Source organism: Eriocheir sinensis, chromosome 44 (assembly GCF_024679095.1).
Source record: "Eriocheir sinensis breed Jianghai 21 chromosome 44, ASM2467909v1, whole genome shotgun sequence".
Taxonomy (NCBI): Eukaryota; Metazoa; Arthropoda; class Malacostraca; order Decapoda; family Varunidae; genus Eriocheir; species Eriocheir sinensis.
Window position 1 is genome coordinate 10,083,713 of NC_066552.1, and position 20,282 is coordinate 10,103,994.

Below are 20,282 nucleotides of genomic sequence, written 5' to 3' on the forward strand. Positions count from 1 at the left end.
AGAGGAGAACGAGGAGGAGGACGATAACGAAGAGGAGGAAAGGTAATTTGGAGCTAAAAGAAAGAATAATAATAACAAAAAGAAGATGCTGAAAGGAAGAAAAATGAGATTGAAGAAGAAGAAGAGGATAAAGAGAAGAAGGACAATAACGAAGAGGAAATGACAGCGAGGGAAAGACGAAAAACTAACAAAAGAAGGATGTAGAAAGAAACTAAAAATAGACAAGCAAAATGGAGTGGAACGAAGAAGAGAGCAGGAGGAGGCAAAACAGAGGGAAGAAGAGGAGACAAGAGAGGAAGAAAACAGGAAGAGGACAGGAAGGAGAGGAGAGAAAGGCGAGGTGAGGGAAGGGGACTCGGAGAAGGATGGAGGGAGGGGAAAGGGGTGGAGAGAGAGAATGGAAGAATGACAAGGAGAGGGAGAGAGACAGAAAGGGAAAGAGAGATAGAGAGATAACGCTCGGGAGAGTTGAAAGACAGGACGGTAGCAATATAAAGCAAGTTAGCGTTCGAAAAATCCAAGACGGGGCAATTAGTTTGAAGGGAAGTGTGTTTCGTAAAGAGAATGAGTAAGGGAGATGGGAAGACCCGAGGGAAGGGAAGAGGAGTTGGGAGGAAAAAGGGAGGGAAGGGGAGGGTAAAAGTGTACAAAGAGGAAGGGTTAAGAGGATTAATATAACTTTGTGAAGAAACTTGAAGGGAAGGAAAGCAACAGAGGAAGGGAAGGATAAGGAAGGGAAAGCATAATCTGAAGTAAGAGGGAAGGGAAGAGGAAGGAGAAAAGTGGAGAAAGAAAGGAAAAGAAGGAAAGATGACAATTGAATACGATGAGGAAGAGGAAATAAGGGACAAAGGAAGAAAGGAAAAAGAAGGAAAACAGAGTGACACATCGGAAAGGAAAGAGATGGAGAAAAAGGGAAAACATGAAAAAAATGAGAAAAGTTGACAATAGATATCATAATGAAGGGAGAAGCAAGGGAAAGAGACAGAAAAAAACAGGAAAAATGAAGGAAAACACGTTACACAAAGGAAAGGAAAGGGATGGAAAATAGGAGAAAGCATGAGAAATAAGAAAAGTTTACGGAATAGAATGTCATGAAATAAGGTCAAACAAGGCAAAGAGACTAAGGACGAAATTAACAGTAAAAGAAATACAGTTTAAGACAGGAGATAAGGAAAATGAATGGGATAAAGAGAAAACATAAGAAAAATATGAAAAGTAGACGGAATAGAATATCATGATGTAAGGAAAACAAGAGAAAGAGACAAGGAAAAGTACAGGAAAAGGAAGGAGAGCACAACGTAACACATAAGAGAAGGAAAAAAGTTGGGAAAAGGGAAAGTTAAAGGAAAATGTCGACGGATTAGAATATCACGAGAAAGACGAAGGAAAGGAAAACGACAAAGGAGGGAAAGGAAGAGAAAGGCAAAGGACAGTGTAGGACAGAAAATGAGGGGAAAGAATGGGAAAAAAAGAGAACGAATGAAAAAATAATAAAAAAAGGAAGAAAATAAGAAGGAATAGAATATCACAGGGAAGACGAAACAAAGGAAAACGATAAAGGAAGGAAGGGAAGAGGAAGGGAATGGACAGTGTAGGACAGAAAATGAGGGGAAAGAATGGGAAAAAGAGAACGAATGAAAATATAATAAAAACAGAAGGATATACGAAGGAATAGAATATCAAAGGGAAGACGAAACAAAGGAAAACGATAAAGGAAGGGAATGAAGAGGAAAGGAAAGGACGGTGTTGGTTAGAAAATGAGAAGGAAAAGAACGAGGGAAATAATGTTAGGAATGGAAGAAAATGTGGATGAAATAAAATATCACAAGGAAGGTGAGGCAAAGGAAAGCAAAGCATCAAGAAAATAAAGTAGAAAGGAAAATAGCAGATAATGGAAGGGAAATACGAAAAAGAATGTAGGAAACGAAAAAAAAGATAGACGGAGTAGAATATCACGAAAAGACGGAGGAACGGAAAACGACAAAGGAAGGAAAGGAAAAGGAAGAACAGGGACAGCGTTGGACAGATAATGAGAGGAGGTGACGGCCCGAAGATGGTTATTGATCCCGTTAAGGAGCAAAGAAAATGGAGATGAGGCCGTAAAGGAGGAGGGGAGCGAGGAGACGATGAAGGGAAGGAGAACGATGAAGAAAATAACGGAGAGAAAAAAATTGAGGGAGACATTTTTGAGCTTAAACACACTTACACCTACACGCAAACGCACACCCACACGCACACCCACACACACCCACACACCTTCACCTCTGTCGCCCCGCACATGAATCTCATTAAGCCCTTCTTCGGCGTTCTCTTCTTCCTCTTCATTCTTCCTCTTCAAAGTTCTCTCTTTTCTCTCTCTCTCTCAGAGAGAGAGAGAGCGACAGAGAGAGAGAGAGAGAGAGAGAGAGAGAGAGAGAGAGAGAGAGAGAGAGAGAGAGAGAGAGAGAGAGAGAGAGAGAGAGAGAGAGAGAGAGAGAGAATGCAAATATTCTTTCCTCCAGCGGACGCAACGGGAGACAACTGTCTTCAGAGGAGACGGGGAGAAGAGAAAGAAGACAGAAGAGGAGAAGGAGGAGGAGGAGGAGGAGGAAGAGGGTCGGATGACACTAAGAGAAGCAAGAAAGTGGATGATTGAACAAAGAGAGACGGAGAGATGAAGGTGAGAGGAGGACGAGGAGGAGGAGGAGGAGAAAGAGGAGGAGGAGGAGGAGGAGCAGCAGGTGGAAGAGGAGGAGGAGGAGGAGGAGGAGGAGGATACACAAGGATATAAGGTCAGACGGCCTACACATAACAGCCCCTTAAGATGTTTTTTCACCAAATTTCCTTCCCGTTCATAGGTACATTTAACCTCCAAGTGAATATTTAAACGGTGTCTGCCTCAACCACATACCTAACACAAAACGAAACGAAAACAAAACAAAAATCAGAAATATGTGTTTTTGGTGTTGGCTGTTGGTGTGATTGAGTTTCAACTGGGGAGAATGAGGCTCTTCCACACCAGCACACCTCCCCCCCTCCCCCAGAAAAAGGACGACAGGAAAGGATACGAGAAAGGAGAAAGAAGGAGGATGAAATAACAAGAGGAGAATGTACAGAGGAACAAAAAGGAGATGATGCTAATAATAATGATGATAATAAGGCGAAGAAGAAGAGGAGAAAGAGGAGGAGGACGATAACGAAGAGGAGGAAAGGTAAATGGGAGCTGAAAGAAAGAATAATAATAATAAGAAGATGCTGAAAGGGAGAAAAAGGAGATTGAAGAAGAAGAGGAAATGAAAGCGAGAGATGAACGGAAGAAGAAAGACGAAAAACTAACACTAACAAAAGAAGGAATCACATCACCGAAATTATGGGCGAGTCTTATTTTGGGAGGGTGAGGCTCATCCAGACCCGTAGAGAACACCAGGTAATGAATGGGTGATACAAAAATGAATATCAGAAAAAGAATGATACAAAATAGCAACGTCGAAAAAACGAGAATAAAAGCTTACATCACCCACCTTTAAGCCCTGATATCAACACGATTACGGGTGAGCCTCATCTGGGGAGAATGAGGCTTATCCAGTCGAACGCAGAACATCAGAAAATGGATGATATTAAAACAGAATACCAAGAAAGGATAATGTAGGTACGCCACACTGAGAAAGGAATATATAAACAAACATCTCTTGCAACATGCCTGACGCAATAATGCCCCTTGACAGTCCTGACAACTCATAGAACAATGCTTGACAACCCCCTGATGCCTCACACGGTAATGCCCCCTGACAATCCAATAATACTCTCAGAACAATGCTTGACCCTGACGACCCACGCAACAAGGCTCCCTGACATTTCCCTGACTACTCTCGAACTAACTAGCTAACTAACAGACTAACAAGGAACTATTCAATTAGCTAAGTGTTTGACTATCTTACCATTGAAAAAAAAAAAACTTTACCTACTATTATCTACGACCACTACCTATTACTGCTATCTAAATAAATAACAAAATAGCTGATCATTTAACTAATTTACTATCTCGCTTAGTCCAAGATCAACATATATTCATAATTTACGCGAAGTAAGAATAAAATATATGCAAAACAGCATATTACACAGAGATACATAGGGATACACAAAGATATGATGACGATGATGATGATGATGATAATGATGGGGGGAGGAGGAGAAGGAGGACGGAATGGAGGAAGGCAAAGGAGGAGGAAGAGATAAACATGAAAGTGAAGGGCAGTGGGAGGAGGAGGAAGGGAAGAAAGAGAAGAAGGGAGCGTAGAAAGAAGAAAGGAGAAATGGATGAGAAATGGGAAGGAATAGAAACCAGATGAAGAGGAGGAGAGGAGGGAGAAGGAAGAGAAGGATAAAAATGAGTAGGAGAGAGATACGAATGAAGGAACAATATGTAAAAGTGAAAAATGACAAATGGGAAATAAAACAACAAAGGGATAGACAGCCAGATTGATTGATTGAGAGAGAGAGAGAGAGAGAGAGAGAGAGAGAGAGAGAGAGAGAGAGAGAGAGAGAGAGAGAGAGAGAGAGAGAGAGAGAGAGAGAGAGAGAGAGAGAGAGAGAGAGAGAGAGAGAGAGAAAGGAAGCGAAGGATATAGAGTCGTAACAATAACCGGAAAGCTGTCATGGAGAGGAGAAAAATGGTCGAGTTTTTAGCAGACACCTGGAGGGATGGAGGAAAGGGAGGGAAGGAAGGGAGAGAGAGGGAGAGAAAGAGGGAGAGAGAAAGAGGGAGCGGGGAGAAAAGTGAAGGAATCGAAGGAAATAAATAAAAGCAGAAAAAGAAAAAGAAAAGAAAACCAGAAGCACCAGAAGAAGAAGGAAAAGGAAAGAGAAGAAATGCTCGATAAAAAGTCAGAGGAGGAGAAGGAGGAGGAAGAAAAGAAGGAAAAAGAAGCAGAAGCACCAGGAGAAGGAAAAGGAAACAGAAGAAATGCTCGATAAAAAGTCAAAGGAGGAGAAAGTAGAAGTGGAGGAGAAGGAGGAGGAAGAAAATGTGCAAAAAGTGAAAGTAGAAGACAAGGTAGATCTACACTGCCTCAGCCTCTTCAAACCCTTCTTCCAGACTCCCAGAAGCAACACCAAGAACACAGAACACCAAAAAGTTGAGGCAGTAGAAGACAAGATAAATGCATTCCCTCAAGACTCAAATCCTTCACACCTTTCTTCCAAACACGGTGCAACAAGACCAAGTACACAGACACCAAGACAAACACAACACTCCATCACCACACGAGGAAACACACGCAGACCCTCAGGAAGAACACCTCGAACACCTTTCCGAGGGTCGAGACAGCCAAACATTTTTCCACATTCTCATTCTGATCTCGAGAGGTGATGGAGACAACGCGAGGAAGGAGCGGGAGGTAAGGAGGTAAGGAAGGAGGGAAGGAGGGAGGGGCTGCCACTAACACATGTCACTATGGGGAAGAATTCATCACGGAAAATGGGTATAAAAAAATGTAAACAACTCGTCCGAATCCATCTCTCTGGCTAAGTCTTCGGCGTCCTCACACATCCTTTCATCACCTCGCTTCCATCTCTCCTCCCTCCTTCTATCCTTCCTCCACCCCTGCCTCCATCTGAACGCTATCATAAATTCCGCCGCGGTGACCTGCCCGGGCTAACCCAAATGACCTCCTTGGCCTCGGCGTGACCTGACCACACTTGTCTTGGCTCTTCCTGGGATGTTAAATTTATTGCGCCAAGAGTTTTGTGTCTGCTCTGACGGACGCGTGGCGGAGGGAGGGAGGGAAGGAGGGAGGGAAGGAGAGGATGGAGGTAGGAAGGAAAGAGGACAGGATAATGGAAGGGAGAGGACGCTAGGATGCTGGGATGAAAGTAAAACGAATTGGAAGGGAAAGTGAGAAGGATGGATGTGGCGAAGAAGACGGTGAGAGCGAGTGAAGGAGAAAGGTAAAAGAGTAAAGTTGGAGAAGCAAGGAAGAGTGAAGAGAAAAGAGAGTGAGAGAGAAAAAGGTGTAGGGTGGAATGGAAGACAACGAAAGTGGCCTCAGGAGAAAGAGAAGAAGGAAAGAAGAAAAGAAGGAGGTATGGAGGGAGAAAAAGGGAAGATAAAGGAGACTGCGGGAGAGGGAAGAAAAAGAGGAAAGGGGAAATGAAAATGTGAAGGAAGTCCATTTTCGGAGACAGTAAAGAGACAGGCGTTGAAATACAAGACAAGTAAAAAAAGAAGAATGTGTGGGCAGCGAGCGAGTCTTAAAGGGAGCATCAGAAAAAGGAAATGAGGAAGGAATGAAGCAGAGGAGAAAAAAATTGTGCAAAATCATAAAAATAAATAAGAAAAAGACACGAAAGAGCAGGAAACACGTCTGAGAAATACAAGGAAACAGGAAACGTGAGAGTAATGATAAAAACGAGAGAAAAAAGAGGAAAGAACCGCCGGCATAAGAGAAGAAAAAAAGCGAAAAAAAAAGACACCGAGAAAATTATATGAGAGAAAAAAGTTGATGGTAAAGTAAGAGAAAAGGAGAAACAACAACAACAACAAAAACATACATATACAATACCAATACTATAATTAAAAGTTGATTTAGTTAGTGTAGTGAATGGATCATCACCACCACCACCACCAGCACCAGCACCACCACCACAACCAAAAATGTCGACCTTTCATTTTCTTTCTTCTCCGTCATGTGTTTCCTGTTATTTAATAATTTCACCCATCACCCTCCCTCTCCCTCTTTCTCACACACGCACTCTCTCCCTTCCCCTTCCTCCCACACCCTCTCACACACACTCTCTCCCTTTCCCTCCCCCCCACACACCCTCACACACACACACGTATTCTCGTTCCCTCTCCCTCGCCTCACGCATAGCTCCATCCTCCCTTTTTGGTGGCTCCTGTGTCCTCTCTCCGCCCCCGAATATTAATGCGCCGCCGTCACTCAGGCCTTGCGGGTCCCCACCTTACCCTCCTCTGTACCCGTTCCCCTTCCCTGCCTCCTCTCCTCCTCCTCCTCCTCCTGCTTCTGGGGCGATACGATACGGTACTCCTAGTCTCCGCAGGGCATAAACACTAAAACTTTAAAACTCTCCGACATTGTTAGAAAGCTAATGCGATTTTGGGGCCGCGTGCGTTTTCTTCCCCGGCGTTCCTTTCCTTCCTTCCCTGAGCCATAAACCTTTTTGCGAGTGTGCTCTCTCCGGGTGCTCGAAATTGATTTATATTAATTGCTTCTACGTCGCAGTTTCCTTTGGCTGTTAAGTTTTATGGACTAAGGCGCTTACACCACTGAGAGAAGAGGAGGAGGAGGAGGAGGAGGAGGAGGAGGAGGAGGAGGAGGAGGAGGAGGAGGAGGAGGAGGAAGAATAATAGGATGGAGGTGAGGTAGGGACGGCAGTGTAGCAGGAACAGGTAGGTAGTGGAAAAATAGAAGATCTGGAGCAAGAGTAGGAGGAGGAGGAGGAGAAGGGGGAGGAACAACAACTCGGAGAAGAGTAGAAATGGAGGAGGAGGAGGAGGAGGAGAGAGAGGGGTAGGAGGTAAATAATGATTGGTCGTGTTGCATCGGCTCGGAATCTTTGTATCCTGGGAGAATCCACTTCGATTCCACGGCGGAACAATCCTCAACATCCGCTTAGAAGAGACTCACGTTGTTGTTACGAGTTCAAGGGAGCGGCTCAGGATAGGGCTCAGACTCGCTCCCTCCCTCGGCCTGTCCACCTGCCCGCCAGCCCCCGGCCCACCTGTCTGTTTCTCTACTTGTACTCGCGGCTAATTGGCAACTCATCAGAATTTCCCCAGGTAGAAACTTAGTTGTGTTGGAGTAATTAAAGAAGGGGAAGGAGGAGGAGGAAGAGGGGAATGAAAAGGAGAAGGATAAACAGAAGGAGAAGGAAACAAGAAGGAAAATAAATACTGAAGAGATGGCTAATTTAATACTAAGAAGGAAAGAGAAGATTAAAAAGGAGAAGGATTATTAGGAAGAAGAAAGGAAGATGTGTAGTTATAATTTAAGGAGAAGGAAGAAGAGGAGGAAGAAGAGAGGAATAAAACAGGAGAAAGGAGATGAAAAGAAGAAGGTTAAGCAAGAGGAAGAGAAAAAGGAGTTGTGTTGTTATAATTCAAGGAGAATAAGGAGGAAGAGAAGAAAGAAAAGAAAAATGAAAAGGAAGAAGAGGGGAGTGAAATAGAGGAGAGAGAACTGAAAAGGAAAATAAACAATAAAAAAGAAGGCAGGTAGAAAGAGAGGAATGAAAAGAAGGAGAAGAATAACCACGAGGAGAAGGAGGAAAATAAGAAGAAAAAAAATAATAATAATAAGCTCACCGTCAAGAATACGTCAGGTTTGATACTAAGAATCATTTCCGATCAAAGATTTTCTCCCCTTTTTTTATTCTTTCTGACACGTCATCTAAAGGCAAAGGGGAAAATAACTCAGTCACCTTCCCTCAAATATTTTCGAAACGGCTCTCTAAAAGGCGCCATGAATTTTCATTGGCATTTTTGGGTTGTTAGTGTCAATCTCGCGAGCCGAGGTTTTGCATTGATTCGTGGGGTCGGGAAAGGGACGCCGCGTGAAGGGGAGAGAGAGGGGGGAGGGGGAAGAGGTAAGAGGGATGGAGGGAAGTGACAGGGAGCTGGGGGAAGGGGAAAGAGGAATGGAGATCAACGGTGAGGGTGTGCTGATGGCGCTATCGGTGATGGTGGAGGATGAAAGAAGCAAAGAGGGAGATGGGAAAGGGAGATGGGCGTTGGAATGGGAGGGAGCTGGGGGAAGGGTAAAGAGGAATGGAGTGAAGCGGCAAGGTGAGCTGAATGGCGTTAGTAATGACGAGGAGAGAGAGAGAGAGCAAGCAAAGGAGAGATGGAAAAAAGAGATGGGAATGGGAGGGAAATGGGGAGGTAACTGGAAAGAGTGGAGAGGAGTGGTGAGCTGAGTGGTGTTAGTGGTGATGGTGGTGAGGGGGAGAGAGAAAGAAAGCAAAGGGGAGGTATTGTTTGGGAAAGGGAGGAGAGAAAATTAATTGATAGGAAGTTTAAAGAGTGGAAGGAAGAAGGAAAGGTGTGATGACGGAGATTAATAGATGGAAAGAGAATGAAGAAAGAAAGTTGAGAGGAAGAAAATGAACGATGTAAGGGAGATAAAGATAAAGAAGATGGGCGATGGAGATAAAGAATGTAAGGAAAGAGAGAGGAATAGAAAATGAAGAGATGGAAAGAAAAGAAGGAAAGGAATGGAGGAGAAGATAAGAGAGCGAGGAGGATGGAAATAGAAATGAAGAAAGAAAGGGAAAGAAAAGAGAAGAGGAAAGGAAAGTATGGAAAGGAGATGGAGATAAAGAATGTAAGGGAAGAGAGAGAAACAGAAAAGAAAGAGTTGGAAAGAAAAGAAGGAAAGGAAAGGAGAGGAAGCTAAGAGAACGAGGAGGATGGAAATAAAAGGGAAAAAAGGAAGGAAAAGAAAAGAGAAGAGGAAAGGAAAGGATGGAAAGGAATGGAGAGGAAGAAAAGAGAACGAAAAGAAAGGAAGAGAAGGGGGAAGGGAAAGAGAAGACACTGACAAAGAAGAAAGGGAAAAGAAAGTGAGGAACGGACACAAAGGTAAAATAACGGAGTGGAAAGGTAGGGAAGGGGATGAGGGGAAAGAAAAGAACGAAAAGGTAAGGAAAAAGAAGAAAGGAAAGGGAAGAGAAGAGGAAGAAAAGGAAAAGAAGGGGAGGAAGAGGAGGGTGAAAGAGGAGGCGATCAACATTCCACTCTGAAGCACTGTGAAACGTCGACATCGAAGTTTCACCGACAAATGAAACTCCCATTCCGGAGACTCACTGATGGATAGATAGCGAGGAAGGGGAAGTCAATCTCTCTCTCTCTCTGTAGATATAGTTTTCACAATTATTCTTTTTCATCAACAGTTTCCTTCATTCCTTCTTCTCTCTGTAGATATAGTTTTCTTTCACAATTATTCTTTTTCATCAACAGTTTCCTTCATTCCTTCTTCTCTCTCTCTCTCTGTAGATATAGTTTTCTTTCACAATTATTCTTTTTTCATCAACAGTTTCCTTCATTCCTTCTTCGTTTTCCTCTCTCTCTGTAGATATAGTTTCCTTTCACAATTATTCTTTTTTCATCAACAGTTTCCTTCATCCCTTCTTCGTTTTCCTCTCTCTCTCTCTCTCTCTCTCCCACACACACACCTGTCACGCTCTTTAACCTTGTGGTCTAAATCTGGATGCTCATTCAGCGCCTTTGTAACCTCAGGAGGGAAGGGGAGCGAAGAAGGAGGAGGAGGAGGAGGAGGAGGAAGAGGAGGAGGAGGGGGAGGAGGAGTGAGTTAATGATGAAAGCGTGACTGCAGTGGAAGATGAGTACGCCCCATGAATAATCCTCTTCCTCCACTCTCACTCGCTCACTCTCTCACTCTCTCACTCTCGCCATTCTCGCCCCCCAGCCAACCGTGTCTTTTCATTTCGTCCATTCCCAGCGAGACTTCGAGTTATAGGCTATTACATCCGACTCCATTTACTGGCACTCTCTCTCTCTCTCTCTCTCTCTCTCTGTACCAGGAAATTGTTATCTGTACCTGTGTGTGATGTGCCTTCCAGGTGTTGCCCAGGTGAGCGCTTATTATAATGAGATCCAGGTGTACGTCCTCCACTTGTTCGCAGTAGTAGTAGAGGTTGTAGTAGTAGTAGGTAGTAGTAGTAGGAGTAGTAGGAATGCTGGTAATGGTAGTTTTAGTGGTAGTAGTAGTAGTAGTAGTAGTCCAGTAGCTACAGAACGGATAGAAAATTCCACTTAGAGAGAGAGTGAGAGACCGAGAGAGAGAGAGAAAAAAGTATCGCTTAATGTCAGTCCGTAAAGTCGTTAACGAGTATAATTAACACACTTACGGGTGGAGCCTTGCATCCGCCGCCTGTTGACAACGATAATAACAAAAAAGACAAAACTCGCGTCAAGAAAGTCGGACGAAAAAAAAAATATCAATGGAAGCCGAACGAATCTTTTTGGCGGCGGAAAGCCATCTGCTGTACTAAAGGGATTCGCGTTGGGACTTTTCAGAGAGCATCGCGAGGTATTAAATCTTTTCGGACCCGGATTCATGCACGACAATTGCCGGTTATTGGCGCTTCAGCACGGCCGGTATGATCTTTCTTGCGCTTCTCATTTCCGATGCGAGGGACTGCTAATAATTTCATCGTTCTAAAGAGCGTGATTAGTCGTTAGTATTGTCGAGCGTGTATTATGGGACGAAGAAATCAATCCATTGTGCTGTATTTATTTCTCTGGTATTCTTAAACGTGTGGGTGTATTTTTGGGGGGGCTGTTTTCAAAGTGTGGTCAGTTTCCTCTCAGTTTCCCTTTCTTCCCCTCCATTCCATCTCTTCCTTTTCTTCCTCTTCGTTCACTTCTTTTCCCCGGTCTCCCTCTCCTACCCTTTCCTCTCCGTTGTCTTTTCTTACCCTCCACTCCTTCTCTTCCTTTCCTTCCTCCTCGTTCACTTCTCTTCCCCGTTCTCCCTCTCCTACCCTTTCCTCTCCGTTGTCTTTTCTTACCCTCTATTCCTTCTCTTCCTCTTCTTCCTCTTCGTTCACTTCTTTTCCCCTTCTCCCTTTCCAACCCTTTCCTCTCCGTTGTCTTTTCTTACCCTTCATACCTTCTCTTCCTCTTCTTCCTCTTCGTTCACTTCTTTTCCCCTCCTCCTTCCCTTCCTAAACTTTCCTCTTAATTCTCCTTCTTTTCCCTTCCTTCCTCTTCCTTCATATCGCTTCCCCTCCTCCCCCTCTTCCTCTATTTTCCTCTCCGTTCCAATTTCTTTCCCTTCATTCCTTTCCTTGTGTTATGTGATGAAGCAATCTGTTCATGGCGTTGCATTTATGTAGATCTTCGCCTAATATTTCAAACGTCGTATTAGTCTTTCTTAACAGTAATGTGGCTGATTTGTCTTTTTTTGTCGTTATTTTCAAGGCGTGGTTGATTATTTTGCGATGAATTTGTCGTATCACATTTTATGACTAAGTTTGGAATATGTCAACTTAACTGTGAATATCCAGAACTTCTAATTAACTCCGCCTCAAAAATGAAATTACAAAGCCACACTAGCCACAAAACTGTTAATAAATATACTTAAAGGACGTAAAAAATCTGGCGCTTATCCAAATCCTCGTTCCCTCTTGTTTTACCATTACCAACTATAAAGGAACGGCTCATTGTCAAGCCCACTTCATCCGTCAACCCTTCCTTCCGTGGTTGCCGCCAAGGAAATGAACAGGGGACACCGGGAGCCCTCAAAGGAGCTTATAATCTTGGGACTCTAGTTGCCAGGTTTCAGTCATTACTTATTTATTGGGTTCTATTCGGGTACGGTGTGTGACTATTCAATTTTGTGTGATAAAAGGTATAGTAAAATTGGGGCAATACGATGTAGTTGCGCGTGGCCTCAGTGCTCATCTCTGTCGCTTAAGTGTGTAAGATTTATAGATGAAGTACAGTATTGGGAAAGAATCAAATAGTCATCCAGCAACGAAGATGAGCACCGAGGTCACACGCTGCTTTATAGAATGAATCCAACTTAATATTTACCTTTATATGATCGAACGAAAATAATGAGGATGGACTGGTACTTGGAAAATGGATTAATAAATGAAAATAGAAAAAATTGAATTGGAGACACTAAAAAAAAAAAAACACCTCCTGAACTTTCAATTTCAACAAGATAACTTCAACCACGAGACAGCTATATATCACGCAAAAGACGCCTAAGCATAACCCACCAGACAGCTGACGGTCACCCACGAGATAAATTATTCGTGTCCTGTTCCAACTACAAATCCATTTTCTTTTACTCAGAATTTTCTCATTGAACGCGTATCTTCACCAGCTTGAGGCAAATACTGATCATTGTTCTTTTCATTTTTCTTAGGTCTTTCTTGTCTTTCTATTGTTCCTCATCTCAGGTTTCTCCGCAAGTCTTTCTTTCTCCCTCCTTCCCTTCATTATCTCCGTTTCTTCCTCGTCTTATCTTCTGCCCGACATATATTGCGGTCCCTTTCCTATCTCTCTCTCATTCACCTTCCTCCTTCGTCTTCCTCCTCTCTGATCTCAACAAGTCTCCTTACCAATTCTCTCTCTCTCTCTCTCTCTCTCTCTCTCTCTCTCTCATTCCTGGGACCTTGCATCATATTTATTTCTTATGTTCTAGTCTCCTTTTTCTACCGTTCCTCTCTCCTCCTTCCTGCTCAGCCATCCTGATTTTTTCTCCCTCTTTTCTCTCCTCCTCCTCCTCCTCCTGCATGAACACCTTCAGTCGACCCCTTGTGGGAGGAGGAAACAGGCCTTATTGTTTTCGAGAGAGAGAGAGAGAGAGAGAGAGAGAGAGAGAGAGAGAGAGAGATTTTGGATATTTTGGGTGGGTTGACATCACATGGCATCGACACGTAGCACACGAGAACGTTCTGGCTAACCGGATACTTATAACGTCCCCTTTATCTGCCCTCCCTCCCATCCCCTCCTTCCTCTCTCTCTCTCTCTCTCTCTTGCTTTGTTTCTTAACCTTTTCCGTAATCTAAATGTTTAATGACACGTTTTCTTCCAATGATCGCCTTTCCTGTTTGTGTCTACTGTTGTCTCGTTTATCAATGTATGGTTATCAGAGTCCTATTTCAACATCTCTTGTCATTTCCTCTCTCTCTCTCTCTCTCTCTCTCTCTCTCTCGTGTTCTGTCACGGGGATCAAAAAACTGGAATAACTTGCCTCAGTCCCTTCTAAATAATGATAATTTAGTCTCATTTAAAAGAAATTTATTTTCATTGTTACATGGTAATTATACTTAATATTTTTCAGTGAAATATATACCTTAACTACCTCACATTAAGGCATGTTAAAGAGTGCCTTCTATGCTTTCCCCCTATCCTTCTCCTTCCCCCTTTCCCTCCCTTCTCTACTGCTACTACTACTGCTACTACCACTGCTACTACCACTGCTACTACTACTACTACTACTACTACTACTATTAGAATATGTAATAGTAATGTTCAGGATCAGTATCACTATTATAATTTTATTATCACTATTATTATTATTATTATTATTATTATTATTATTATTATTATTATTATTATTATTATTATTATGCGTTACTACTGTCACTATTATCATGTTTATCATTATTATCATGTCTATCATTATCATGTCTATCATTATTATCATGTCTATCATTATTATGTCTATCATTATTATTATCATTATTATCATGTCTGTCATTATTATTATTTTTTTTTTTTTATTGTTATTATCATTATTATTAGTGATATTGTTGTGAAACTATTATTACTGTTAGTAGTATTTTTGTTGCTATTGTTATTGTTATTATTATTAGTAGTATTATCACTTTGTTCTATTAATCAGGAACAAAAGCCTATTTTCATTAATTTTGTATTGGGGTGCACATGTATATAGTATGCATTCTGAGTTTCTCTCTCTCTTTCCATCTATCCCTCCCCCTCCCCCTAGAAGTGGCAAGGTGGCGTGCTGGTAGGGGTGTGTTGGGTCCTGCGACATGCCTGGTGGTGATGGTGGTGGTGGTGGATGGTGAGGGGGATGACGGGGTAAGGAGAGCGGAGAGGGAAGGCAGCCACTATAAAATTCGCTTCACCGCTAACGGGCTGGGGTCGCCCAAGAGGCCTCTCAAGAAAGACTACAGGCAACACGTAAACAAAAAGGGAGAGGGAGCGAAGGAAAAAGTGGATGCGAGAGAGAGAGAGAGAGAGAGAGAGAGAGAGAGAGAGAGAGAGAGAGAGAGAGAGAGAGAGAGAGAGAGAGAGAGAGAGAGAGAGAGAGAGAGAGAGAGAGAGAGAGAGAGAGAGAGAGAGAGAGAGAACATAAGAACATAAGAACGCAGGAGTCTGCAAGAGGCCGGTAGGCCTGTACGAGGCAGCTCCTTTGACCCTAAGCTCCCGTGTATCTAACCCCACCTAATATCGCTGTCCATGAATTTATCTAGTCTATTTTTGAATGTGACAATTGTATTGGCACTCACCACATGACTGCTAAGCCTATTCCACTCATCCACCACCCTATTAGTAAACCAATTTTTGCCTATGTCCCTGTTGAATCTGAATTTATCCAGTTTAAACCCGTTACTTCGTGTCCTACCCGGTTCTCTTACCAACAAAACCTTATGAATGTCTCCCTTATTAAAGCCCTTCATCCATTTATAAACCTCGATCATGTCTCCACGCACCCTTCGCCTTTCTAGAGAATGCAAGTTTAACTGTTTGAGTCTTTCCTCGTATGGCAAGTTTCTCAACCCCTGAATCATCTTAGTCATCCTCCTCTGCACCGATTCTAACATTTTGATATCCATTCTATAGTAGGGTGACCAGAACTGAACCGCATAGTCAAGATGAGGTCTAACTAATGCTAAATATAGTTTGAGGAAGACTTCGGGGCTTCTGTTGCTTACGCTCCTTGAAATAAATCCCAGTACCCTATTAGCTCGATTTCTAGCTTGAATGCATTGTGCCCTTGGACGGAGATCAGAGCTCACTAAGACCCCTAAATCCCTCTCGCACCCAGACCTACTTATGAGAGTGTCATTTAAGCAATAGTTATGTGAGGGGTTGTTCCTACCTACACTCAGAATACTGCACTTCCCTACATTGAACTCCATCTGCCATTTATCCGCCCAGTCATATAATCTGTTGAGTTCACCTTGGAGAATACTAGCGTCCTGATCCGACTCAATTACTCTACCGATCTTGGTAGAGAGAGAGAGAGAGAGCGGGGGAGTACAGAAAGAGATCTTTTATTCAGTCCTTTATTGTTGCAACAATACAAATCAAATCACAAATCAGCCAGTCCAACAGAGCGATGTAAGAGTTTCGCCTCAACACAGACAGATACAGAAATGCCGACTTCCTTTTTACTATCAAGGATGAAGTCCAAGAGCATCATTAAAAACTGAGAAGACTGCAAAACAGCAACCGTTACACGTATGCACGATGACCACTCGGCCACCACCTATGAAAATAGATTTTGATAGATAGATAGATAGAGAGAGATGAATAGAAATATAGATATAGGAAAGCACCGCCACTCCACCAGCCTTTGCGTAGCTGGCGGAGGCCGGGGCAGGGGCCGGGGTGGTGGCAGGTGCAGGGGCCGGGGCCGGGGTGGTGGCAGAGGCAGGGGCCGGGGTGGGGACAGGTTCAGAGGTCGGTGTGTTGGGAGTGGCCGGTGTTGTGGCAGGGGCCGGTGTTGTGGCACGGGCCGGTGTGTTGGCAAGGGCAGGTGTTGTGACAGGGGTCGGTTTGTTGACAGGGGCCGGTGTGTTGGCAGGGGCCGGTGTGTTGGTAGGGGCCGGTGTGTTGGTAGGAGCCGGTGTGTTGGTAGGGGCCGGTGTGTTGGCAGGGGCCGGTGTGTTGGTAGGGGCCGGTGTGTTGGTAGGGGCCGGTGTTTTCATAGGGGCCGGTGTGTTGGTAGGGGCTGCTTTGTTGGCAGGGGCCGCTGTGTTGGTAGGGGCCGGTGTGTTGGCAGGGGGCGGTTTGTTGGTAGGGGCCGGTGTGTTGGCTGGGGTCGGGGTCGATGGTTGCAGGGGCCGGCCCCGGGATGGTGGCATGGGTAGGGTCCGGGGTGTTGACAGGGGCAGGGGCCGGGGTGATGGCAGGGTCCGGAACCGGGGTGTTGGCATTGACAGGGTCCGGGGTGGTTGCAGGAGCAGGGGCCGGTTTGGTGGCAGGGGCAGGGGCCGGTCTGGTGGCAGGGGCAGGGGCCGGTCTGGTGGCAGGGGTAGGGGCCGGTTTTTTGGCAGGGGCAGAGACCCGGATGGTGTTAGGGGCATTCGCAGTGCAGCTGAGGACATTCAAGTCCTCCAGCTCCTCCATGGCGGGGCAGTTCTCTTGGTCTGGCTTGGAGCGTCGATAACTGAAGGTTCCGTGCATGTCGATATGAATACCCATTATGAAATTAGCGTCTGAAACTACTTGGGTACACAGGGCATTGCACATTCCTATCTTAAATTGGAATACAAGAGTGGTGTTTTGGTCATCCTCGTCCTGTATCCACTGTACCTCTGCTGACATCTTCCACCACATCACTGTGTCATGCGGGAAGCAAGTGTCTGGTAGAGGGAGCCAAATGATGTATTGTTTGCTCTCACGTTCAGTCGTCAGCCCAACTCCTTCAATGCCTTCCTCGGGATGCACGTAAAAACTGCGTTGGTATTCTTTGTCTCTTAAAAATGGTGCAATGGTGATCCTCCCTCTATCCCGCATTATGCCATCGGGGGGGCAGTTGGCAGGCAGGGTGCTCTTCAGGATTTCTCCGGAAACGGCTAAGGCTGAGATCAGAAGCAGCAGCAGCAGCGGCCGCGGCAGGGGTGAGGACGACCTTGGATTCATCCTGGCCCACTGTCTGTCTCTGAGCGAGTGTCAGCATCGGTGAGTGTTTGCTGCCTATATAGGCGAGGGCCGTGACACCAGCCGTGCATCCTGTGACATTTACACACACACACACACACACACAAACACAGACACACACACACACACACACACACATACACACACACACACACACACACACACACACACGAGGCCGACACTTTCATCAATCCATTTTATTTTATTCCGCGTTATCCTGGAGCCCATATCTCTAAGTTCATATAACCCAATGTTTCCTAGAATCGAACACAAGAATGAGATATACAATACGTTCTTTTGGCCCTAAATTTAATAAGATCCAGTGTGTGGTCGTCTACGTTCACATAGTCCAATATTTCCTAAAATCGAACTAAAGAAAGAGTTTCAACACGTTCATTTAACCATCCACGTTCAGCTGATCCAATATTTGATCCTCTAAGTTCATTTCATTCGAAATTTCCGAGAATCAACCCCAAGGAAGATAAGAGGAGGAAGTCAAGTTCATTTTTAAACAAACATAACCTCCCTTTTGGCGCTTTCTCATCTTCCTTCGATTAAAACACAACAACAAGAGGGGAGTCTAAATCAAGTTGATTCTTTTTTATAATATGAATAGACATTATGGATTAGCGCACTTCTTAGAAACATCATTTACTGGTACTTTATACTTTCCTCTATTTTTTCTTTATTTCTCCACCCAGATGTTGCGGCGCCCAGACACGACGAACCAATAATCCTTACTTCTCTCTGTTCTCTAATCTGTCTCCTTTTCCTGTAAACACACACACACACACACACACACACACACACACACACACACACACACACTTAGAGCAGACGACTCTCGCCCTTCTCGTCACCTATTATCACCAGTCGCTTCCTTTAATTCTCCTACGACCTTGTTGACCTCTTGTGTTGAAACATGTTATGTGTACCTTTTGTGTGGAGGTGTTCACGCGTCACGCCCACCTACTTTTTGAACTCCCTGACAACGCCAAGTAAGGCTGACAGACACTTGCAACTTTGGGTCATATTAGAAAATAGTTTGGCATCCAAGCACACATATTTGACTAGCCTTGCGTAACAGTTTGGGGCATTTCAGTCTCTCTCTCTCTCTCTCTCTATATATATATATATATATATATATATATATATATATATATATATATATATATATATATATATATATATCTATATATATATGTGTGCCGAAGAAGGGTGACCGTTCCAATCCATCAAACTACCGCCCTATAGCTTTACTTTCCTGTCTACCTAAAGCTTTTGAGTCAATCATTAACCGAAAGATTCAAAAGCACCTTTCCACTTCTAACCTTCAATTTGAACGCCAGTATGGGTTCCGCAAGGGTCGTTCTACTGGCGATCTTTTTGCTCTCTTAACTGACTCTTGGTCATCCTCTCTTAGCCGTTTCGGTGAAACTTTCTCTGTTGCGCTAGACATATCGAAAGCCTTCGATAGAGTCTGGCACAAATCTTTGCTTTCTAAACTGCCCTCTTTCACAATCTATCCCTTTCTCTGTTTCTTTATCTCCAGTTTCCTTTCCGGCCGTTCTATCTCTGCGGTGGTAGACGGTCACTGTTCTTCCCCTAAACCTATCAACAGTGGTGTTCCACAGGGCTCTGTCCTATCACCCACTCTCTTCCTGTTATTCATCAATGATCTTCTTTCCATAACAAACTGTCCTGTCCACTCATATGCCAACGACTCCACTCTGCATTATTCAACTTCTTTCAATAGAAGGCCATCCCAACAGAAAGCACACGACTCCAGACTGGAGGCTGCAGAACGCTTAACCTTAGACCTTGCTATCATTTCCGATTGGGGTAGAAGGAACCTTGTGTCTTTCAATGCCTCAAAAACTCAATTTCTCTACCTATTAACTCGACACACTCTTCCAAACACCTATCCCCTATTCTTCGACAACACTAAGCTGTCACCATCTTCAACACTAAATATCCTCAGTCTATCCTTAACTCAAAATCTCAACTGGAAACTTTACATCTCCTCTCTCGCTAAATCAGCTTCCTCGAGGCTGGGCGTTCTGTATCGTCTCCGCCAATTCTTCTCCCCATCGCAGTTGCCATCCATATACAGGGGCCTTGTCCGCCCTCGTATGGAGTATGCATCTCACGTGTGGGGGGGCTCCACTCACACAGCTCTTCTGGACAGAGTGGAGTCTAAGGCTCTTCGTGTCATCAGCTCTCCTCCTCCTACTGATAGTCTTCTACCTCTTAAATTCCGTCGCAATGTTGCCTCTCTTTCAATCTTCTATCGCTATTTCCACGCTGACTGCTCTTCTGAAATTGCTAACTGCATGCCTCCCCCCCTCTCGCGGCCCCGCTGCACACGACTTTCTACTCATGCTCATCCCTAAACTGTCCAAACCCCTTATGCAAGATTTAACCAGCATTTTCACTCTTTCGTCCCTCACGCTGGTAAATTCTGGAACAGTCTTCCTTCATCTGTATCTCCTCCTGCCTACGACTTGAACTCTTTCAAGAGGAGTGTATCAGGACACCTCTCCTCCCGAAATTGACCTCTCTTTCGGCCACCTCTTTTGATTTTTTTTTTAGGAGCAGGGATTAGCAGGCTTTTTTTATTGTTGTTTCCTTTTTTTTTGCCCTAGAGCTGTCTCCTTTGTTGTAATATATATATATATATATATATATATATATATATATATATATATATATATATATATATATATATATATATAGATACACACACCCACCCACACACACCCACCCACACACACACACACACACACACATATATATATATATATATATATATATATATATATATATATATATATATATATATATATATATATATACATACATAATTGCTTGAATTTGCGTGCAAAAA

At 43.9% G+C, this 20,282-nt stretch overlaps 1 protein-coding gene across 1 annotated transcript; it reads right to left on the reverse strand.

Annotated features, from left to right (window-relative positions):
• Positions 1-15,781: 15,781 nt before the first annotated feature.
• Positions 15,782-17,423, reverse strand: LOC126980458 (anti-sigma-I factor RsgI2-like). The gene has a single exon (XM_050830381.1). The coding sequence runs from the start codon at positions 16,837-16,839 to the stop codon at positions 15,907-15,909; it is 933 nt and encodes a 310-aa protein (XP_050686338.1). The 5' UTR covers positions 16,840-17,423; the 3' UTR covers positions 15,782-15,906.
• Between the last annotated feature and the right edge of the window lie 2,859 nt (positions 17,424-20,282).